Below are 23445 nucleotides of genomic sequence, written 5' to 3'. Positions count from 1 at the left end.
GGGTAATTTATCCGTTAGGCCTGACTCTTTGCTAACTATTACAAGGTTGCCGATGCTCTAGTTTTACTCAACATTCTGTAGTCTTTTGTATTATAAATGCTCATATTGTGTACTGAATGATTGCTTTGTACAGTTATACCTGTTTTTGCTCAGGCTAAAACCGAAGTTCCTGTTTCCATGCATTGGCCGATTCTGATAAAATGTGTTACTATCTCGCTACGCAGGACGATGTGAACTAAATGACAGTGGAAATAGAACATCCTGTACAGGACTCAACAATCCATATTCACGATGTTCTCAAGTGCATTCGAGGACAGGCACTCTGGGTAATTTCGAAGAATTCGCTCAGTCAGTCAAAGTTCCTATGAAAGGCGTGTGTTTAGCGAACCGGCAAATAGCAGATAAGTGTTGTGCGTTGTGATTCCTAGAAAGTTCTGGACATAAGACCGTTAAATGGTGAGAAACAGCATTTTTGTTTTGCGGAACGGTACGCGTAACTATAAACGTTGGCACTCAAATCAGGCGACGATGACGTATAAAAAGCCTTTGTGTGTAACGGACTGAAACGTGACTAAAACCCAAACGACTTATGTTGTCACATTTACATTTGTTTAAAAATATCAATGCGGGCGAGGGTTCGAATCCAGGTCATGTGACGTTTTTCGTGAAAAATCTTCCCCTGTTTCTCCCTGGTTTTCCTCACCTGTGCCAAGCAAAAGCCATCACCATTGTTATCATTTGGGGTTAGGAAACCAATATATACATTTATCAATAACTCCAACTGAAATGAAATATTCTTGAGTTTACGGCGTAAACCATCATTTATATACATGTATATCAAGTAAATAAATAAATTTTACATAGGAAACTTCTATGGTATAAGCTTGTTTCAATTGACCATTGATGATACATATTGTATTTGTCTTCTTTACTTGACTCATCATTGAGAGGTTAAAGCAAGGAAGCAGGGCCGCCTGACCTGGTGTCAGCGTAATAAGACTCGGTGGGGTGTCATGTCTGGTGTCTTCGGCATGATATCTCAGAGGCGGCAGCACTGACGGCATGGACTAGCCCTTCTACAAGACGACACAGTATATGCACACACACACACCTACTGACTCCTCCTTGTCATATAATCCTAAGCATTCATTCATTCTTATTTAAATGAGGCTGCTTAAAATAAGAAAAATTAGGTATACATACCAAGGACGCAAGCGAGGAGAAACACGCAATCCAATATGTAGAAAATATCACGGCCCAGTTGTTCAAAAATGTATTGGAAGTTAAACCCGGGTATTAACTTTAACCTTGACAAAGGTCCTGTTAGTTTTGTATTAGTGAGACTGGTATTAAGATTTAAGCCTGACTTATGACACTTTTAAACAACCGGCCCTAGTACATTAATTTTATATCCTTACTCACACTGACAACGGTTGGAAAGCCAAATTATTTTCACAGCCAATTGTAAACTCAATTGTTGGACTTACAAATGCAATTGGCTGTATTAACCGCTGAGTTTTTCACACGTATCTGTTGTATTTTATTTTATTTATTTATTTATTTATTTATTTATTTATGTGGTTGCTTAACTCGTCTTCTCATCCCTGTATCTTGAACATCCATATAGACCTCTAGTTACACAAGAAATTCACAAAAAATTCATAATAAATTGCTGGCATATCTCCTCACGCACGACCGGAGGGGAAGCCAGAATGAGCTGGACTTGAACTCATAGCAAGCTTATTGATGAGGCACGTATCTGCTGTTGACAAGAAAGAATATGAAATAACATCCACTATACAGTGTTTCACAAAGCCTACCACGTTGTCGGCACGGTCGACATTGAAACCAATGGGCCGGAATGGGGCAAGTGATCCCCCAAAAGATTATGGTGTATGAATTATGATGACGAGAGTCCGTCGCGAATCCACGAATCCACAAAAAATTGATTTGACATTTAAATGACACATGATTTTATTTCTTAATACGTGTTATATGATGTTTGTCAGCTTCCTATTTGGAACGCAAAACATGGCTTTGAATTACAATTTTTCAAATCCGTCAGGGGTGCAGTTCACAAGGTAAGTAGTCCACTGTGGTGACGTCAACGGTCATAGCTGTCAGTATGACTTTGATGGGGGGAAACCACGAATTGAGGGAGCCAATCTGGTTCCGCGTTCCTGGTATGTTTTTCAATGACGTCATTTGTGATTATTCCGACCACTGACGGAAAATATGCTTAAAATGAAAGGTTTATTAAGAAATATAAAATATGCCTCAAAAATAAATTTCGTTTTGGGGGTAAATTTTTATTCAAATTCCTTAAAACCATACCCTTTGGTCTATAGCGACTTTTCATGTTTCCTTTAAAGACGTATTTTTAGATCATGCGGGCTAACACTGGAAACACATTACAAATGTTTCACGGAGACAAATATACCAAAAGTGGATCTCCCATAGAGGGGAATAAACTCCGTATTATATCGAGATTTCAAGTATTGGCTTCGGTTAAAAAATGATCCTGCGAAATCGGCTCCAGATGTACTGGAGAGTTATTGTTTGGCACATAGCGGAGTTTCTGTGTAGAAGGTGCTCTTGGAGATGGGTGCTTTCTCCACAGCGCAGTTTTCTGGATTCGCACTGCTGGAAAGTTCGAGACTACTAAGGCTTGGGGGACGCAAATTGGCTTTACTGGTTACTGGGGGTGGCGGGGATTTCAATTCCTCTGACGGATTGCCTGTCGTGGAATGGTCAGGTCTTTCTATTCGACAACCCTCTCGGAAGCTTGTCATTAATGTCATACACTCTTCTCGAAAACGACGGTTCCAGAATCCGTACAAGATAGGATTAATACAGTTGTTGATGAAATAAGTCCGAAAACAGAACATGAAGGCGGCAAACTGCCAATCATTCAAGGTAACCTCGATGTGAGGTCGTTTGGCTTTTATCGAAAGCATAACCATGCTCGGAAGAAAACTGAGCACAAATGCCAGTGTTATCGCGAAAAACATGATACTGTTAGTTGTTACGGTGAAGCTCCGTTGTGCGGATTGACTGGAAAGTGGTCGCGATTCCGTTTTCTGACCATTCGTTGATTTTACAACGATCTTTTTGTTATGGGTCTGTCCAAAACTTCCAGTCCGTCGGCGTTGGTTTCTGCGGAAAATATGCCAGGCAATACAAGCGTACAACACGGTCAATAAAATACATGCGCCAACAAAGATGACACCTAGCACTGCAAAATATATGTTTGGATAAATCGTTCCTATGAGGTGTTGGACAATACCGCAGCCCTGGCCGTTTAGCCCCGGTATCGGTGTGGGGCGGATTTCAAGACCGTGAAGCAGTAAGACTGGCCATGACAACCCCAGCCCCATCCCTGTAGAGATAAGGATAATCCCGCGAGACTTCAAGGGAAACGTGCTGAGGGGCTTGCAGACTTTCACGTAGCGCAATATGGCAATAAATACAAGTACAGTGATTGAGCCGTACACGGAAATATTGATGAGAAATCGCGAGACTTTGCACATGATGGCGTTATCAGACGTGTAGTACACGGACAAGTCGTGAATGTCTAAAGGAATGCCGACCATACACGTCAGTATGTCATAAAACGCCAACAACAAAACACACACATTTGTCGATGAACGCTTCATTTTCGTAGACCATATGATCCCAACAAGGCTGTTCCCCACGATGCCCATAGCGATAAGAATCGCGAGATATACCGTGACTGGAAGTAGCGAATTCCAAACTTCCTCATCAAGCTTCAACAATATGGACAGATTGCCACTACGAAGTTCACTTTTGTTGTTGGCGCTCATCTTAGCAACGTCTTACGTAGGCCTATTTCTCCGTGGAATGGTTTATGACCTCATCGAGTAGCCTGGTTGCCTGTGTAACACCCTGGAGCTGGTGGCACTGGAGTCGCTGTTATCTGCATCAAAGCCGGCATTTCTGAAAACAGATGACAATTGTAAAATAAACCTCATACAAACATAAAAATACATCTGACCTGACACGTAATACATACAGATTTAAAAGTTATCGGTAGCATGATAAAACACATCTCCCTCGTATGTTCATGTCAAGGCATATAGACGGTAGAGCTGTTTTCATATCTTTTTTTATCATTGCCCCTTCTTTTTTTAATTATATAAGATATCATTTGGTTTCCTGAAAAGTTTCACGAAAACCTGCGTTGTTACACATACACGTATTTAATGTATTTCCAACATTCATGCATGTACATCTTCCACCAAAATGCTTAATCTGCGATGTTTATACGTAAAAGTTATACCTACGTTACTGTTACTGACGTAATGTTTATAGATTAACGTCGAAAGAACGTAATTCCCCAAGTATGGCTGGCAAACGTCTTGCTTGCTAGTGGAAACCAGGTTAGCTGGGTTCACGTATTTGTTTGAAACTTGTTCAACGCCATATTCAAGGTATTTCACTCATACCACCACTATGACACCGTGGGTTGAGACCGGAGCGTACGATTTTGTCATATATAACAAACATACTTTTTCAGAGGTGACGGACAGATTTCCATGACCCTCATTATAGCTGTGGGGAAAACCAGAATGCCCGGAGTAGACCATCGATCTCTGGTGAGTTACTGTCGAACTTTCTCAAGTGCACTGTCTCCAGCGGACTTCATGCAAGATTACACAAGAAAGCGCCAGGAAGATCCTCGTAAACAGCATGTGCGAGAGCATACAGGAAAATACCACTCTAGGAAGACGATTGAAACCATGTCTAATGTGACTTATCGATTGAAGGCAAGCCACGACACTACACGTTCCACCAAATGACCTTGAGCCTTATTCTAATGTGCCGTATTTATTGGTCAATGGGTCATGGGTTCGAGTCAAAGCGTAAAACCACAATGTCAGTGTGCTCACTTTACCGTGCCACGTGGGGCATGCATCTTAACGTGGACGAGAGGTACATGTCTACCCCTGCGGGTCATCTACTTTATTGCCAATCTCTTTTAATTATAAATACATGAAAATGGTGCATCCATCCGGGATACATGAAGTATCAAGTGATAACATCCACGAGGATGTCTTCAATCCAACCGATCGTAATTTAACGATACCCAAAATACTCTGCCCGGGAGTATTTCCTCAATCTGCAGATTCGGGGTATGAACGATTAAACGGACATGCGCCCAGTACACCCGGCGGCCGGCTGCTTTCGCTCGCATGTCTCATTATCGAATTACAAAGGCGGTTTTGAGAGCCTTGCGGGTCGGAATGACAGACGAGGATATTCTTACAGTATTTATAGTCCACTTGGCCGTCATGCAAGGAAAACCGGCTTCTTTATCGTACTGAAATTTGGCAGAGGTTTGCCAGGATCTGCACGCCTCACATGTCAAAGTGGTTACTGGTTCGCTTAATACACAGATGTGTATGACAAATGAACTCGTGTTTAACGAGTTCAAAGAGTTCCAGACAAAGGCACGCATATTTCTGTTTTCCTGTCTAAAGCTCTCTAATATCATCATATTTTTTCCTAAATCGATCGACAGCATTATGTGTAGAAGAACTAATATAATCAACGCAGGGTTGAAGATCAGGTCCAGGAAAATGATTAACAAAACATGCTTTTATCTAATCCCGTCTTCAACATTTTCAAGATAATTTCAATGCAGTTGTGGTGGACGGTGTGGGGGCGATGTTGCCTAGCTGAAAGAAATTTTATTTGCTTTATTTTTTTATTTTATTTGAGTATTGTTTAACGTTATCCTTAAGAATATTTCACCAATATACGCAAGCAGATTTATGGGAGGAGGACATAGTATTGCCCGGGATAAACCATCTACCATTGGCAAGTCACTGATGTACTTGTCCACGTGTAACATACAGCTAGATATGTATATGTACGGGAAAGGACGTGGTCTTTAACGAGCGATAGACTGCGTACAGGGCTACTACATCTTTGTCAATTTATTTATGTCACGAAGTTTCCGGGAAGAGGTAGGGGGGATCAATTTTTTTGTTGTCTTTATACACAGAATTAGCCACAAGAGAATCCACAGATTACCTATAGCGATTACCTCATGGCGATTGACAGACAAGCATTATAACCGTTCGATCAAGACTCGCCCCATCGCAGAATGGTTAAAGGCCTAAACGAAGACTGTTCTAAATTGTGCCTATATTGTATATATACTCACGTAGATGTTAAAATAATCACAACAGTATGTATACACAAGGATTTTTATGCTCTTTCATTTAGAGCTTGAAAATTTCTAACCTATCTGAAACCAGCCCTGTTCTCCTCAATTGGCAACAATGAAGAAATTAAAAATCAAATGCATCGCGCAGAAAAGGAAAAAAGTAAGCCATCTACGGTCAAAAGCTGCGACGCATGCGCATTTAAAAACTGCAAAAATGATATGCATATGTGCACAAAATAAACGACTTCTTTTTTGTCCATAAATTGATTAATTATAAAAACGCTTAAAATGTTTATAAAGAAATTTAAAATCTTACTTCTTGTCATTAAACTTCTATTTATAAACAAGGCACACTATATGAGTGACACACAAAGACTCGAATTTCAGCTACCTGACGGCCTAGTCTATATAAGGGTACAGAAATTACACCATGGGTGGCCACAAGGTGCAACGCAGGCGCACTTCGAAACTGCACCCTAAGATAAAGAACGCTACGGAAACCTTCCCTAAAAATGAGAACAACAACAACGCCTTTCTCCTATACAGCTTCTCGAGGCAGGTGAAGATAATAGTTTATTTATTTTTTTTGATTTATTCATTTATTTGGTTGGGTATCTACGCCGTACTAAAGAGTATTTCACTTATGCATTATAGTGAGGGGAAAACCACGACCACCCGTAGGTTGCTGCAGGACTTCTCACGTCACGACCTGAGAGAAAACCAGCCTGACAAAGATATTTCGTTTGGCCATTATGGTTATTATTTTGACCCCTTAAATGTCGTTATATAAATGACAGATATGGTGCCGATAAGATTAAGATATTTAATTGTATTTAAACAGCTATGAAGTTATTAATCAGTCATTCCATCTATGTGAACATGAATCTGCGGTTTCTTTTGGAAGGTTTATTAAATTTGTTAATATTATTACTTTTTAAGTTATATGGGATAGGCAGATATTAACACGATATGCATGAATGACGAATTTACAACCACCAAAAAAAAACTTAAGTGTGAAAAATTGTGATAAGCCTTTATTATAACAGCTAACACTCCTTCAGTCGACAATCCCAACGCCAGAGGGTTTTCAGATTTGTACAAAGGCTGTGCGTTTATCATTGTGACTGAAGTTGAGGGTGTATAGCACACCCGCTGGCAGTGGTAACACGTACATGACGTAGTTTTTAACATTTCGGCTGCGGAGTATCAGGTTTACATGCATTCGGCACAGACACTTTGTGTTCCCTTCTACGTATCCTCCTTCCTCCCCCCCCCCAACCAAAAAAAAAAAAGAGAAAACTGTTCATATCTGTGTCCATGGTAGTATGCTATTACGGCTCCTCGTATATCGCGATATACACTACACACTTTCCAAATCTCTCAAAACCATCACACAGTAGAGCTTTATACCCGACATTATACGTCTAGTGGCAGACACACTTTTGTCGGGTAGACACTTATTTAATTTCATACACGCCGACCGTAAAACATCTTAATATCCCCATTTATCACCCTTGTAATGCGGAAACTGTGACAATGTCTCAGGAAGCTTTCCCTAGAGTTGATTGTTTACGCAATCCCGGTTATTTCTACTTTTACATGTACATTCTCCCTACTGCTTATTCCGTTTTTATTTATTTATTTATTTAATTGGTGTTTTACGTCGTGCTCAAGAATATTTCACTTGTACAATGTCGGCTAGCAGGAAAAACGGGCAGAGCACGGGGGATACCCACGACCATCCGCATTCCCTAATGCTGCCGGAGAGAAAGCCAGCATTTGATGTACCCCTTGTAAAGGGTTGGGTTAAAGGACCTTTTCTACAACTGATTAGTTTGCATGCAGAATCTTGGAGGCCATTATTGGTAAATCAGAAGACAGAATGAGTGAATGGTTAGGGTTTTCATTTCCATGTAGTAGCGAGAACTAACTATAACCAGGAAACAGCGTTCAACATCAGCATGAAATCATCCAAAGTCAGAACTATAGGAAACAAGACGAAGTCAGTCAAAATGAATAAACCTCATAACACACAGTTCTTACACAATTTCAATAAAACGTGTAACTATTCAAGTGCAGCATCACCCGAAACGCTGTAAAAGCATGTGGCAAACAAGGTCGCCCGCGGTCATTGATCAGTGTGATATATGATAGCTGGTGAAATACGTCTACCTCTCTGAGTAAATTTACCATAACCAGCAACGAAAGTGAATTTTACTTCGTAAACAGTGTTGTTCCAAATGTTAAGCACAATGCTCATGTCGTAGTCATAACATATTGGCTTGTACAGAATAGAGTAAAGGCAATTTAGGTAAAATCAATTAACAAAAAGAAAATAACAAAAATAGAATAATATAAATCTGGTATAGATGTCATTTAGAAAGTGGATCTAAGTAACAGCATTATCGATAATATAAAGGATTGTACTTCTTGAGTATAGAGTATTATAAATATATAATTATGAAACAACGAAACAACGATGCTTATAACATGTATCCCCTAGCCGTCTTAACGTAGGCCTAAGTGAGAATGGCTGTGTACAGTCTCAGAAAACGTGACACATGCTGTTCCACAAGAAGGGTTCTCTAAGATGGAATCTTACCTTGATCATTGCTAACTAAATACACTCACGTCTTATCCGTAGAACTGCCTTCCTAAGGCCTCACTATCCAAGTAAAAATGTAGAACCTGACGCCCAGCACTCAAAACTAACTACTTACACATGTAGCCAAACACAATTATACTGTTATCTTCCAAGTACATGCATGCCCCAAACACAGGGTTGTGATAAGGCAATGCTACGTTGATGTCTCTATACAACTTATCATTTATCATCTACAAGAGGGGCCCCTGGCTTGCCTGCCTGCTCTTTCTCGTTAGTTACCACTTGTGTGTATGTGAAACGGGAATTGGCGTGAAATATGTTAAGTAGAATGAAGACTGAAGCATGATTACATTCCCCCTGTTTACTCTGAGTTGACTTTCCCTGTTATATGTACCTTTATTTTAATGTTGCCATCATTTCTGCTTGGCAATTGAATGAATGTCAAACCCAATGGGATGCCAAGGTTGACGAAACACAGAACTTGGGCATGAACGGATGTGACTGATGAGCATCGCCGGTGAGTCTTTTTAGTGAGCACAACTGGTGAGTCTTAATAGTATTACTCCTGAGTATTAGCGCTGAGTGTTCTTATAGTGAGTATGACTGATGGGTATCACTACTGCGTCTTATTAGCGAGTAACACTGCTGAGTATTACTGCTGAGTATTACTACTGAGTATTCTGACAACTTCTCAGTTTGCAAACGTTTCGATGCGCATTCTAACATGGTCATGAACTGAAGATACAACCAAGATATGAACACATAATACTGTACATATGGTCATGAACTGAAGATACAACCAAGATATGAACACATAATACTGTACACATGGTCATGAACTGAAGATACAACCAAGATATGAACACATAATACTGTACATATGGTCATGAACTGAAGATACAACCAAGATATGAACACATAATACTGTACACATGGTCATGAACTGAAGATACAACCAAGATATGAACACATAATACTGTACATATGGTCATGAACTGAAGATACAACCAAGATATGAACACATAATACTGTACATAAATTGATGGCTAAAGATGTAATCACAGCAGTGTAAGGCAAACAAAACACCTTCTCAAACATATAAGGTAATAACAACGAGGAGGCGGAATATTTTTTTATCCCGCTGGGTGGCGACATTGTTAAGAGACATTGTTAAGTCAAAATGGATTGTAGCGTAACGTCTACAATATTACAATGTATCAGTTTTTGTATTGTAACGTCAAACTGTTTACAATATGAGGTCATCAAGATGAGCTGGGAAAGGAACATTTGACGTCAATAAACTGAAGTCAAGGCCCTGCTGCCGGGAATTTGACAGATTCGCCTTTGCTCGGGTGATATGATAACAACGCAAACAGACAAACATGATCTAACACAACATGCCAGGATTGATGTAATACTGTATAGCGGACCACATTAAGTCATCTTAAGTTTTGGGTACTAAGAATTCTTGGGTTGTGTCAATCAGTTGTTTGGTCTTACGATACTAAGCAACATGGACTGACATACACACACGTACCCAAGACTATAATCTAACGAATTTAACAGAAAGTTTGAATGATGTTAGAATGTATTATATGCCATTGCAGCAACGGATTACTCTGTTGAGCATGGCTTGCACATTCTATTAATTTGATATAAAGATTACATATTAGACCAACAGGATAATAAAACAGAATACAGACTTTCTGTTAAAATTAACAGAATATTTTTAGTGAATTCCACGGAGCAGTAAAAGTGACATGGTGAAAAAGAATTTGGGAAGAAAAAAAAATCACATGGTCAAAAAAATTTTTTTGGGGAAGAGAAATTTGTTTTTACAAGTCGAGCTTACAAGTTGGTGCCTCACCATAATGGACTAATCATAATTAAGGGTTACACTATAATCTCATCTATAAATAGAGGGCTATTGCCTGATCATCAGTGCCATTATTCTTTTGCAAACTAAATTTCTCCTCTTGCAAATTATACTTTCTCAACCCCAAAATGTTCTTTAAGTCGACCAGAAACGCCAATACGATATATGGTATAACCTTCAACAATCTGGGATTATTATTAATAAAGTAAACATTCAACCAAATAATACGATGTTTAAGACTTATCACAGCCGTCCTCAGACATGTATGTGACATAAAGATAAGTCTTTGGTCCTGGCGTACATATAGCTTGCCTTAGTTCCACCTGGATCAAGTACATGTATTCGAATAGTGTCGCACATACAGCTGTTGCAGCTGAGATTTAGGCTATTTAAGGGCGGGGCTGCACTCTGTAATTTGTATTTTATTCATTTAGTCAATATACTAGTATCTCTTTGAACTGTGTTTATTAATAAGCCGCCTAGTTGATATAGGGAAACGCATTGCAATCCCGAAAATCGTCGGTCTAAAGCGGTGTACTCTTTTATTCTTTCAGTGCGCCACTGTTTCTGCATAGACCTAGTCGTATCCGTCAGGCAAAATCGTACATTTACATGACGTTCACAAGCACTGCAGCTTGGCAGCTGAGAATATGTGTTATTACATAGACTGGAAGTGACCTGTATAGGCGATCATGCCCATTGTAATCCTTGATCTTGAATTAAAATACAAATTATTTATCTCATGAGATGCCTCCGTGGCTCAGTTGGTTAGCGCGCTAGCGCAGGGTAATAATCTGTCACCAATACGGTCGCTATGAGTTCAAGTCCAGCTTATGCTGGCTTCCTCTCCGGCCGTACGTGGGAAGGTCTGGTACAACCTGCGGATGGTCGTGGGTTCCCCCGAGCTCTGCCCGGATTCCTCCCACCATAATGTTGGCCGCCGTCGTATAAGTGAAATATTCTTCAGAACGGCGTAAAATCCCAATCAAATAAATAAATAAATAAAATTTATCTCATGTTAAGACCATAGTCAAAACATGTAGTTATCAGTTAGAGATGCTCATCTGTGGCTGCCATATTGGCTGTGTGGTGGCAAACAACCTGAGGTTGGCCCATTAAGTCGGGCCCCGATTTTACAAGTGGGAGCTAAAAAATTTTTCTCTTCCTCCATATTTTATGGAGAGGAAATGAAGGCATTGGGAAATAAATAAAAAAAAAACAACAACAACAAAACATTCAATTCCCCGACATTCGGTCACCATACCGATTTAATGTCTTTATCTTTGCCAAACATAAATAATTGTCGCACTACATGGCCCGCCGAGGATATTTTATTGCGGCCACGATGATGAGTCCCTCTAGAGATTTTATGGCGGACATATTGCCGATTTTCTCGAGGGGGTTTTATGGTGGCCACTTCGCTCATCAGGACTCTCAATAGTTAGATCATACGATACTCCTGCCTTTCTGGTTAATTCTAATTGCAATTCCAAAGTGCGGAAATTGCAACGGAATATTCATGCGTATCTCTTCTACACTATACCCCATGCAGGCTTACCGGCTACACTCTCCCATGTAAGCGTCAGTTATACCCTGTAATCTGTTATGTAAACTTTCGTTATGTCACATGACATGTTTTCATTGCTGTAAATCCCCACCCCATCTTCATTCAATAAGCTATGTATTCCGCTTATAGTTAATTGCTTTCATGTCAGGTTATACATGTAACTATCGCTGAATCAAGTTAAATTTCCCGAGGCCAAAATGTAAGACTGTCTTCTTGTCACAGCCGGGGAAATCACTCTATGATTAAGAGATCTAGCTAACAAATACTGCCGTGCCTCAGTAAAACTTCCAGACAGACAACATATAAAGACATGCCCACTTCCCTAGAAATACTATCTTACAAGGTACAGCAGCTCAATGCTAAGACGCGGGCGGTGTCCTGTACGCTAAAATGCCAAATCCCAATCTGACGAACGTATACAATACTATAACAGATTTGCTCGTGCGCTGAGAGACAAAATTATATGAGATTGTTCTTCCGCCTTCGCCCTGTATTCAGTCACAATGCTTAGGGATTGTTCCCTTTCGGTTGAGCCCGCCCCCTTGCACAGTAACTCTTGCATACACTATTACCTTGTCCCACCCCATTTTCCTCTTAATTCCTAATTTCTGGTTGTCTTGAAACAATCTACAAAGAATACAAAAGTTGTCCCATTACGCCTCCGACTCCTCACCCTGCAAATTCAACCACAAATAGTTGCTAAGACACAGCGATTGTAGACATACTTGATTACAGGCTTTCATCTACGTCGACACTACGGTACATTTTCCCATTATTATCATCGATTACCATTGATTACAAATTTGTCGCCTAAATAGTTCTCCATTCACATCCAGATACCAAAATAAAGATACTGATTTTAGTGATATAAATATTTTCAGCTTCTTTCGGGTAATATTGGAAATTTGTAATACGTGCACAGCGGCTCAGAGACCGACAAACAAACGGACAGAGAGACAAATCTTCGAAAGAATATGTAAACTGCACACTGCCATCTAATCTGACATCTAAAATAGACATACTAATGACGAATGTTGTTCCAAACATTGCTCCTTTCCCGTATACATGCCATAACATTGCATGTCGATAGAGCTATAATGTCAAGTTTCCAGGAAATGCGCGGCGGGCGCAGGTAGTTATAGACCTCAGCATTCTTGAAGACTGAAACATTACACATATCGCTATATAATCTTAGATCAACTTGTCAGTGGTGGACCTCAGTTACCTCTTCATGGACACTTATTTTCACTGATGGATAAGGTGCGGTAAAGGTAGTCTACTTATGTTTTTTAAAATATTTGATTAGCTAAGACGGGAATCTTCCGACAGTCTAAGGGTCATTACATTGTCGCTAAGACACAAACTTTGAGCACATTCCGATGTAGCCAGACATAAAGAATTACGTATAGCGAAATCATCACAAGTGCTTTTCTGTGTACCTGTCTAGTGTTACCCGGCTGATATCTTGATGCATATGAGATGAAAATATCAGACGAATATTGATTAAAAAGAAGGAAAACTACATATTCGTGTTGTTACTATCGGATTCACAGGCTTCTAAGCAACATCCTGCCAAACGAGAACCGAGCTAAGCTAGCTATTTCACCAAGAGATTAAGTATCCCTGCACACATGCATTAATTTTACACATGCAGAGAAGTATTCCCTCACACATGCATTGGTTTTACACATGCAGAGAAGTATTCCCTCACACATGCATAGGTTTTACACATGCAGAGAAGTATTCCCTCACACATGCATAGGTTTTACACATGCAGAGAAGTATCCCCTTACGCATGCATTGAAGAAGGTCTACTCCCTCACGTTGCAAAGTATTTCCTGACGCAGGGAAACATTTCTCGACCCAATTACCCATTTCCTTACGCAGTCAGATACATGCATTCCCTGACGCAGGGAAATTTCCCTACACAATGAACCATTTCTTCACGCGGCCAGGTACATGTATTCCCTGACGCGGCGAAACATTTCCCTACACAGTGAACCATTTCTTCACGCGGCCAGGTAAATGTATTCCCTGACGCAGTGAAACATTTCCCTACACAGTGGACCATTTCTTCACTCAGCCAGGTACATGTATTCCCTGACGCAGTGAAACATTTCTCTGCACAGTGAACCATTTCTTCACGCAGTCAAATACATGTATTCCCTGACGCGGCGAAACATTTCCCTACACAGTGAATCATTTCTTCACGCAGTCAGGTACTTGTATTCCCTGACGCGGCGAAACATTTCTCTACACAATGAACCATTTCTTCACGCAGTCAGGTACATGCATTCCCTGACGCAGGGAAACATTTCCCTACACAGTGGACCATTTCTTCACAGAGCCAGGTACATGTACTCCCTGACGAAGTGAAACATTTCTCTACACAGCGAACAATTTCTTCACGCAGTCAGGTACAGGTATTCCCTGACGCGGTGAAACATTTCCCTACACAGTGTACCATTTCTTCACGCAGTCAGGTACATGTATTCCCTGACGCAGTGAAATATTCCATTATCATGTCAGCTGTCAAATTTAAGAGTCTCTTCATGGGGTCACGTGTTCGAATCCAGCAGTCGCTGATTCAGTTGCGGCTGTACGCCACGATGCTGTGGGTAGTGGCCGAGTGGTTAATATACTCCTGTACCAATTGTCAAGACAGACGAGGTGATGAGTTTTTCCCAATCTCAGCCAAAGAGGCCGGTACTTCCTCTGAGTGCAGCACTTTCCTCCACCCATAGAAGTGACCACTGTCTTACATAAGGCAGTAAAAATCCTTGACTACGGCATTAATTGCTAGATAAAAAAATGACGGACTTCTTGTAAGTCCAATATTCCTGAGTAGGACATAAAACGTCTATTTAGTTATAAATAAACAGTGAGGTGTCTGTATACTTACGTACTTGCCCATACGGTTAGTTAATGTGACGAACGTCTAGTCTAAGTTATACACACAGCTATTGATTAAAGAACGATATACAGTACATGTTGCAGTCTGAACAGCATTCCTGTACAACCACTGAGGTGTTACTGTAACGAGAAAAACCACTTAACTACTGCCTTGTTAGGGCGTCAGGTCAACTGGTAATGATTACACTGTAAAATGTTTATTGTCACATGTTCAAACAGGCCAAACCCAATTTCACCACAGCGACACGTTCTTTAATCTCACTGTTCGAAGAAATACACATAGAAAACTCTGCCCGTTGAACCCCAATCATTTATTTACAGGATAACACTAAAATCGCAAATGGTGATGCTAGAAAGGAGAAAGGTATATCTCTCTGCAAAGAACACAACAAACGACCAACATCGTTTTATTTCTTATCTTATTCTCTAGCATTTTTTTCGTCCAAATCAATATTACCTATGATATAAAAGACTACAGCTTGGAGTTCACTGTGACCGAATAGGCTATAAGTATATGGTTGTTACATAGCGTTTGGTCTGTCCGCCCTATCTTTGAACATTTCACAGGGGGTTGAGTGCAATACGATATGAACTTTTTGTTGAAAGAAAAGACATAATGTAAGGTGGGTTATTTCGGAAGACCTAGGAAACAGACCTAAACGCCCACATATATTTTTTGACGTTCTTAGTAACTCTATAAACCAATTGTCAATCAGGAATTCTGGGAAGGCCATGGGAAGCGCCATGTTAGAGCTAGCGGAAACACGATGTCGCGTCACTTGTACCCCCCCATACACATGATGAAAAGGCAAAACAGGGCTCGGGTGATGTAAGCGGAAACAGCTGCGTCCTCGGGGTCTAGAAATAACTCCAACCTGACTGGTTAAATCTGGTGACATGGCAATGCTTTCGATTTCGTCAATGTGTGCGATTTTGTTTATTTTGAGCTGCAATATCTCGTTTGAGCAGCATCACTAAAATAAAAGTTAAACTGCCTATCCAACTTTAATGTAGTCCTAAATGCAGCTTAAGCGTTATCATAGAACCTGTATGCTGATCTAAGCAAAATGTTTCATTATACTATTATTATACTCGCAATGCCAAACATAACTTACGCTATAGTCAAAGGTGATAAAAACTTTCTTTGAGCAGCATACATAAAATGCGGTATAACTTATATCTTTCAATAACTTATAAGCTTTCAACTGGGCAGTATACATAATGTAGTATAACTTTTAGTTTAAGTAGGCGGAACTTTCATTTGGACTCCGTTCATAGTGCGGTATAACTTACGTTCCTAATTTAAGGAGATAAATGTTTCCTCTGAACAGCATCTTTAATGCAGAATAACTTACGCTTTCAGTTTAAGGCAATAAATCTTCCAGCTGGGGACATAAATGCTAAGGTACAGGCCTTTATAATATGCTTAGGTGATAAAGTCATCATTTGAATATCCTACATTTGATGGCCATGGGTTTTCCTCGTGCTCACTCCGGTTTCCTCCCACCATAATGCTGGCCGCCGTCGTATAAGTGAAATACTCGTGCATGAGTTCAGCGTTATAGTCCAATCAAATAAAAAAAATTATAAATCTGGGTCCAGTTGCTAGAAAGTGTATTGGCTAATATCGGTATTAAGTCATATTTTATATCAAAACATCAACAGTTTAAGTTCGTATTTTATATAATGTTACGCAATTTTTTTAGATTATGTACAAAACTGAAGCCTTGAGTTAAACTTAAATCTGGTATTAAGCGTTAAACCAGTTTTGGACAGCCGGACCCTGATTCGGTATAACGTACGCTTGTGGTTCGTAGACAGAGTACTGTTTTAAAACTGAAAAGTTATATTTAACTTTAATAATGGCAAATTCAACATTCTGCCAGTGCAGCAGGGGGAAACGTATTAACGTGACGTTCTCTCTTTCCAAAGTCTTAGAAATTTATTTATTTGATTGATGTTTAACGCCATGCTCAAGAATATTTCACTAATACGACGGCGACTAAAATGTTTGCAATTGACAATTTACCAAAATATTTAGAAAATGTCATAATCTAACAATACCATACCAATATGAGTTTGCTCAGCATTATAAATGTTGAGAATCGTGTAATTTGTTAAATTTTGTAACAACTTGCAAACAGTCATTACGCGTGGTAACATTTTACTCACATTTTACAACATTTAGCATGTTGTGTCTGTGTAACACATACGATATGTTGACATTTTAACATTTAACATGTTGTGTCTGTATCACACATACGATACTACGTTGACATTTTAACATTTAACATGTTGTGTCTGTATCACACACACGATATGTTGACATTTTAACATTTCGCATGTTCTGACTGTAACACATACGATATGTTGACATTTTAACATTTAACACGTTGTGACTGAAACACATACGATACGTTGACATTTTAACATTTAACACGTTGTAACTGTGTAATACATACGATATGTTGACATTTTAACATTTAAGACGTTGTGATTTTGTAACACATACGATATGTTGACATTTTAACATTTAACATAGACGTTTTAAGCCGGAGAGTACATGCACCTAATCCGGTAAATTTATATATACTCACATCGCCGCGGCCGGAAGGTCTAAGGATTTGTCAAGGGGGTCGGGGGGTGGGTGGACGAAATCAGGTCAATATAATCCAATAAACCACATCAGCAACGAATAACCTGTTATAAAGGGCCTAGCTGATGTAGGTGTGACACGTGTACAGCAATAATGCAGAGCATATGTCTGTCCAGACAAGAACTACGGAAAATGCCCCCCTGACTAATAAAGTCACACATATTGACGCATACTAACTAGTTCTAGCGACCTGACAAGATGTTGTGAGGTCTGTGTAGAGGGTAGGACGATATCCATCTTGAAAAGTGTAGGTTTCATCCCTAGAAGTAATATTTACGGACAATTATTCGCTTCTGGATATGCAATTTTTCGCACAATTTTGGGACATTTACCGTATGTGTATACACGCACATGTCACAGTAGTACTCTCTAACACATCTGATACAATTACACGATAGCAGCATACATATGGCGATATATCAGCACTTGGATTTTGTTTATTATATGGTTATTGATAGTCTAGTGACAGATCCAAAGTAGCTGTAATTTATATACATGAGGGAAGTATTAACTGTGGAAAGCGAAAACTGTAAGGAAGATAAAGTGTAAGGGTAGACAGCTTTGTAGATCGAAAGTGCTTTGACAATTTTATTTTGAGAACAATTTCTCCACATAAAACTACGGTTCTAGAAATCTGGCTTCATAGAGATTCAATATGCCAGTCCAGTTCCAGCTGGAACGTTCGAGTCTGAACTCAGTATGGTCAATAAGGCCTTTTATACGGATATTTTAGTGGCGGATGACGAATTATCGCTATTAACGATTTTGGACCTATTCTAATTTTGGGGAAATAGATATATAGAACGACATTAAAATTATTATTGCTACCAAACATATTTATTTATTTATTTATTTATTTGATTTGTGTTTTACACCGTTTTCAAGAATATTTCGGTGATTGGTATTTTACGCCATACTCAACAATATTTCACTTATACGACGAGGGTCAGCATTATGGCGCATGCGAGGAAACGGGGGATAGCCTGGGAGAAACACACGACCATCCTCAGGTTGCTGGAGACATATTAAAGGCTCAATGTTGGAATGGGAAGAGCAGACGTCTAAACATGACATTCTTACAAGAACGATTTGCTGCAATTAAAATGCATCTGAGATGTCACTGCAGTTAATGAAGATTTTCACCCTTAATTTCACGGGGTTGTCCTTAAGACGACATTAGAGTAGGGATAGTTTTTGAAAATGGACCGCGTGCAGAAACAAGCAGTAAGACTTGTCAAGTCGAACGTGGGAAGTTACACCTGGGGGGTTTTGACCACATTTTTACGATGGCATTAGATGATGCGCAGCATTAGAGCCAGTAATCCTGAACAAGAGAGCACTCTAGAGTGTGGTCTCTAAACGTCTCTTAGGCTTGTTTTCCGACATACCCAGATCATGTGCACGGCCATAGATACAAGGTTGTATGCATTGTGTCGTGGAATGGATACAAAACCTCATCTGGCCTTTTCGGGTTACCATTGAACTGTTCTGGAGTTATTTTTGAGCACAGGGAGTAAATACAGTCCAGAATCAGCTTTGCACCGGCATTCGTATGATTGGTGCACCGGACAACTCATGAGATCAACCAATAAAGGTATGTATATTCTGAATACACACCAACGAAAATGACGAAAATTATCTAACACGTCAGTGAAATTTTAAAGTAAAATAGGTCAAAAGAATCGGAGTGAAAAAGACAGCCCTTTTAATGCTGGCAGGTTTCTGGGTTACATGTATATACACAAGTTCTGTGTGTAACCGTAAGGCTATAGCTACTGTGGTAATGTTAGTACAGCAGCCTTTGATATAAAAAGCCCAGATAAATGCATGTTAAGATGACGGGATGAAAGAAATGACTTACCTGCAGTGAGTTTAGAAAAGATGATGTATGCCTATATGGTTAAGGAGACCAGATACCCGTGTATGTAGCGATGGAGCAATTACATGGTGTCCAAGCAAATCTTAACTGATTCCTCAAGTGAAATACCTGTGGTCATACCGTGGACTAACTCTATCGCATTCCATTAACAAACCACGGATTTCCCACTCCCGCTCAAGTACAAATGCGTTGCTCATATGGTTTGTGTCATGGAGGCTCACGAAGGACTCAGTCGGCTGGCGAGAGAGACGGTGTCTCGCATACCAAACACATAGCATTCGTTCCGTGCCAAGAGCAGTTCACAGAAATTCTAACCGGTTCCTAAACGATAGAATGGTGCGCTGCCAGGCATGTCTGAAAGTGCGCCAGTCAAGCAAGGAATCGATTTGATCCTTGCGCTGGTTCCTTCTAGCGCCCCACCACAATGATAAATGCGTTAGTCACTGAGACTGAAAACGACCACAGGGCGAGGGATTGTTCTCTCACATCCGGGTTACTAGAGCCAGAGGGCGTCTATGTTGTATGCAGATTTGAGGCAGATTGCTACACTGGTATTTTTTCCCATCTGAATGTAGGGCTATTTGTTTTCTCGCGTGCTTGTGAGAGCGCCTGACGCAATGAAATCATCTCCTGACAATGGACACACATGGACACGTGTGCTACACTTCAAAAGCATTCCTGTGTTACATAACCAGTCACTGATAATAAACTTCAGGACGCTACATACAATAAACAAAAAGTGCACCAGAGTAGAAGCACGAAGGGTGTATAGTCACAAGAGTCCGGTACGGTAAGGCCGAGAATCAGTCCCGGAGAGGTACGATTTGAGCAAATGTCAAAGTACAAGCACAGTTGTGTAAATTTCCGAATCAGAAGTATAAAACTTGGACAAAGGACCCATAACATTCATATGATGGTCATAAAAGAGATGGAAAATGCACTGTCGATCAAAAACGCGAAGTTTTCGTATAACAATTGCCACCGTTGCGTAAGTGAAATATTCTTGAGTACGGCGTAAAACTTGAATCAAGTAAATAAATAAATAAATGAATAAATAAATAAAAGATACATTAATCTAATACAATCTTGGTATGAAATTACTAGAATATGTGTGCTATATTTAACAAAGTAATAAAATGAAATAGCAGAATACATTCTAGCATGACTCAAACAACATACTTTCTGTTAAATTTAACACATCTTTTGAGAGTGAACATTCTTGATACAGATATAATACTTCATATGTTTTTACAAATTCTTCATGTAATCACTAAGTCGAAGATTGTAGCGTTGCCCTTGGAGGAGAATCTTCAGTTGGAAACGTCTCAGTGATAAGGATGTGTGCCCCCAACTCCGACAAGGAGCGAGTTCAATGCCGGCCGTGGACATGAGATTTTCACACATAAATCTTCGTCGATGTTCTTCAGTATAGCCTTAAACAAAAACGAGACAAATTTGATTTGTTTTTTATTACACCATGCTCAAGAATATTGCACTTATTCGACGATGGTCATATTATGGTGGGAGGAAACCGGGCGATTTGTGTTTCAGTTATACGAACCCAGTCTACAGACGGAATCCGAAATTCACCACCAGTCTCCATGTACCCGATAAGCCTCTTTTCATAGTCTTTGCGAAAGAGCTTGAGCTAGATTCAAGCCTCCGACTTTAATGGCGATCTGCAGCGTCGAGGCCAATGTTTAAGTTGAATGACCTATCAATGAATGAAATAAAGGCATTAGTCATCCTCGTGGGTAAATGTAAATAAGGTAAATCAACTAAATTTTACCCTCAAAATGTGCGGCTTTTGAGACAAGTTAATATCATAAAATATCTCCTTTTGAGTTGTAGTTACATGCTGCAGTCATTTGCTTTCTTAGAGGTATTATTTTGCACAATGTCTTTGTCTTATTAAATGTCTTGTGTAGACGTTATTCAATATTGGCTGGCTTTAGAGCCAGTACTTATATAATGGCAAAACATGTTATCCGTCATACTACAAAATTACTCATACTCTTCCGGAATTACTTGTACGTGCCCAATGTCACTCTACTGTATATATTCTTTCTCCCATACAAATTACTTTGATATGTACTCATTATTCAGATTCAATTCCTTAATTTCTGTTTGTCACATTCCTGGAAGGTAATAACACAATGGAAGAGATTGTCTGAGATCGATAATTGCCCAGAGCATTCAACGCAAGTCTGGTTACATGAATTCTATTCTGATACCGTACAACCAGCTCTGGGTGGTTTCTTGTATGATATCAAGCAAATCTTTACCAAGTTCCATTGTTGTCCTTTAACGTGTAATGTGGCAGAGAAGGATATTTTGTTATCAACTGCGGCAAAGCAAACGCTTGAAGAGTATCTGATGGTAACTTCAGTATACAGATTCCTCAGGCTATATGCACTGTTAAGCCGCAATATACAGATTCCCCAGACTACATGCACGGTTAAGCCGCAATCAATGAGATCATTTGACTGTTCTATATCTGCACATCTGTCTGTGAAAATAAAATCGCAGAATCATTTCCAATTTGTGCATACCATCGTATAAATTCAAATATTTGAATGCCAGATTGTTTCCAGATGATATGTTGGCTTTGGGGAGTGTTGGCGTGTACAAACAGCGGCCGAATAACAGCTAGGAAGCCCACGTTTCATGATTTAACAATGTAAAAGCACATTGTCAAGCGGACACAAGTGGGTTTCTCTGTGAAGCCTTAAACTAACCGCGTTCATAAACATTTCCGGAGCAAAAAGATGACAACGTCGTATTCAAACAGGGTGCTCAATGTGCAACTTTACAATGTGTGGTTCCACAACATCGAAGCTAAACGAGCATTTAAGTTATGATAAAAGTTAGCGTACATACAGTCTGAGCACACATATATAATAAAGATTATTTGCAGCTTCTAGTTGTATCATATCATATTTCTATGTGGCTAAGCTTACTTAGAGTGAATCTAGCAGTTCAGGAGTCTACATATGCTTCTAATATACTGTCAATGTTTCCTCCATTCGGGGTGCCTTTTTGGTGTGTTAAAACCGTTTGATGGAAGTAACTACATGTACATACTAAAACGAAAAAACATTTTGTTTAAAAGTATAAGTTAAATGAAAACATCTTTTTTTATTTAACATTCTCATTTTCCATCGGGATGTGTGTGTTCATGTCGTTCAAGAATATGCGATTTCCTCTCTAAAAACCACTGCATCGGAATTTGCTCATACAAAATGGCATGTGTATTAGTGGTACACAAATTGTGTACTTGTAACGCTGAACATTACCCAGTGAGTAATTATATGAATGTGCATTTTTGTCACAATTCTGTTGACCACTTATACACAACAGGTTTTCATTCCTCTGTTCATATATCTTCACACATACACCACTCACTTAGCTGAGTCGATCAGAAATTATTACTTGACTGGTGTTTTTAAGCCATACTCAAGAATGTTTCACTTAATATACGACGGCGGCTAACATTATGGTGGGAGTAAACGGGGACATCCCATAAGAAACCCACAACCAATCGCCGGTTGCTGGAAGACCTTACCACATACAACTAGAGAGGAAATCAACCAAATTACCAACTAGAATTCATCTCTGTCATTTTACTATGTCGTGCATGTCATGAACATTCCTTCAGACATTTATTGAACGGTGACCTCAAGAAAATTGACAAAAAATGAATATAGAACGGTCAAGTGGGAATAAGGTAATATTAACGAATGTAAACTAATCTGA

General features: G+C 39.6%; 1 protein-coding gene across 1 annotated transcript; it reads right to left on the bottom strand.

The window, feature by feature from the left end:
* Window positions 1-1622: 1622 nt before the first annotated feature.
* Window positions 1623-19847, bottom strand: LOC135476610 (apelin receptor A-like). Its single transcript, XM_064756692.1, has 2 exons — window positions 19672-19847; window positions 1623-3957 (listed from the first exon to the last, which is right to left on the bottom strand). The coding sequence occupies exon 2, from the start codon at window positions 3822-3824 to the stop codon at window positions 2553-2555; it is 1272 nt and encodes a 423-aa protein (XP_064612762.1). The 5' UTR covers window positions 3825-3957; window positions 19672-19847; the 3' UTR covers window positions 1623-2552.
* Window positions 19848-23445: the final 3598 nt, after the last annotated feature.

The sequence above is a fragment of the Liolophura sinensis genome, chromosome 10 (assembly GCF_032854445.1).
Source record: "Liolophura sinensis isolate JHLJ2023 chromosome 10, CUHK_Ljap_v2, whole genome shotgun sequence".
NCBI lineage: Eukaryota > Metazoa > Mollusca > Polyplacophora > Chitonida > Chitonidae > Liolophura > Liolophura sinensis.
This window is presented reverse-complemented; position numbering and strand designations above follow the sequence as displayed.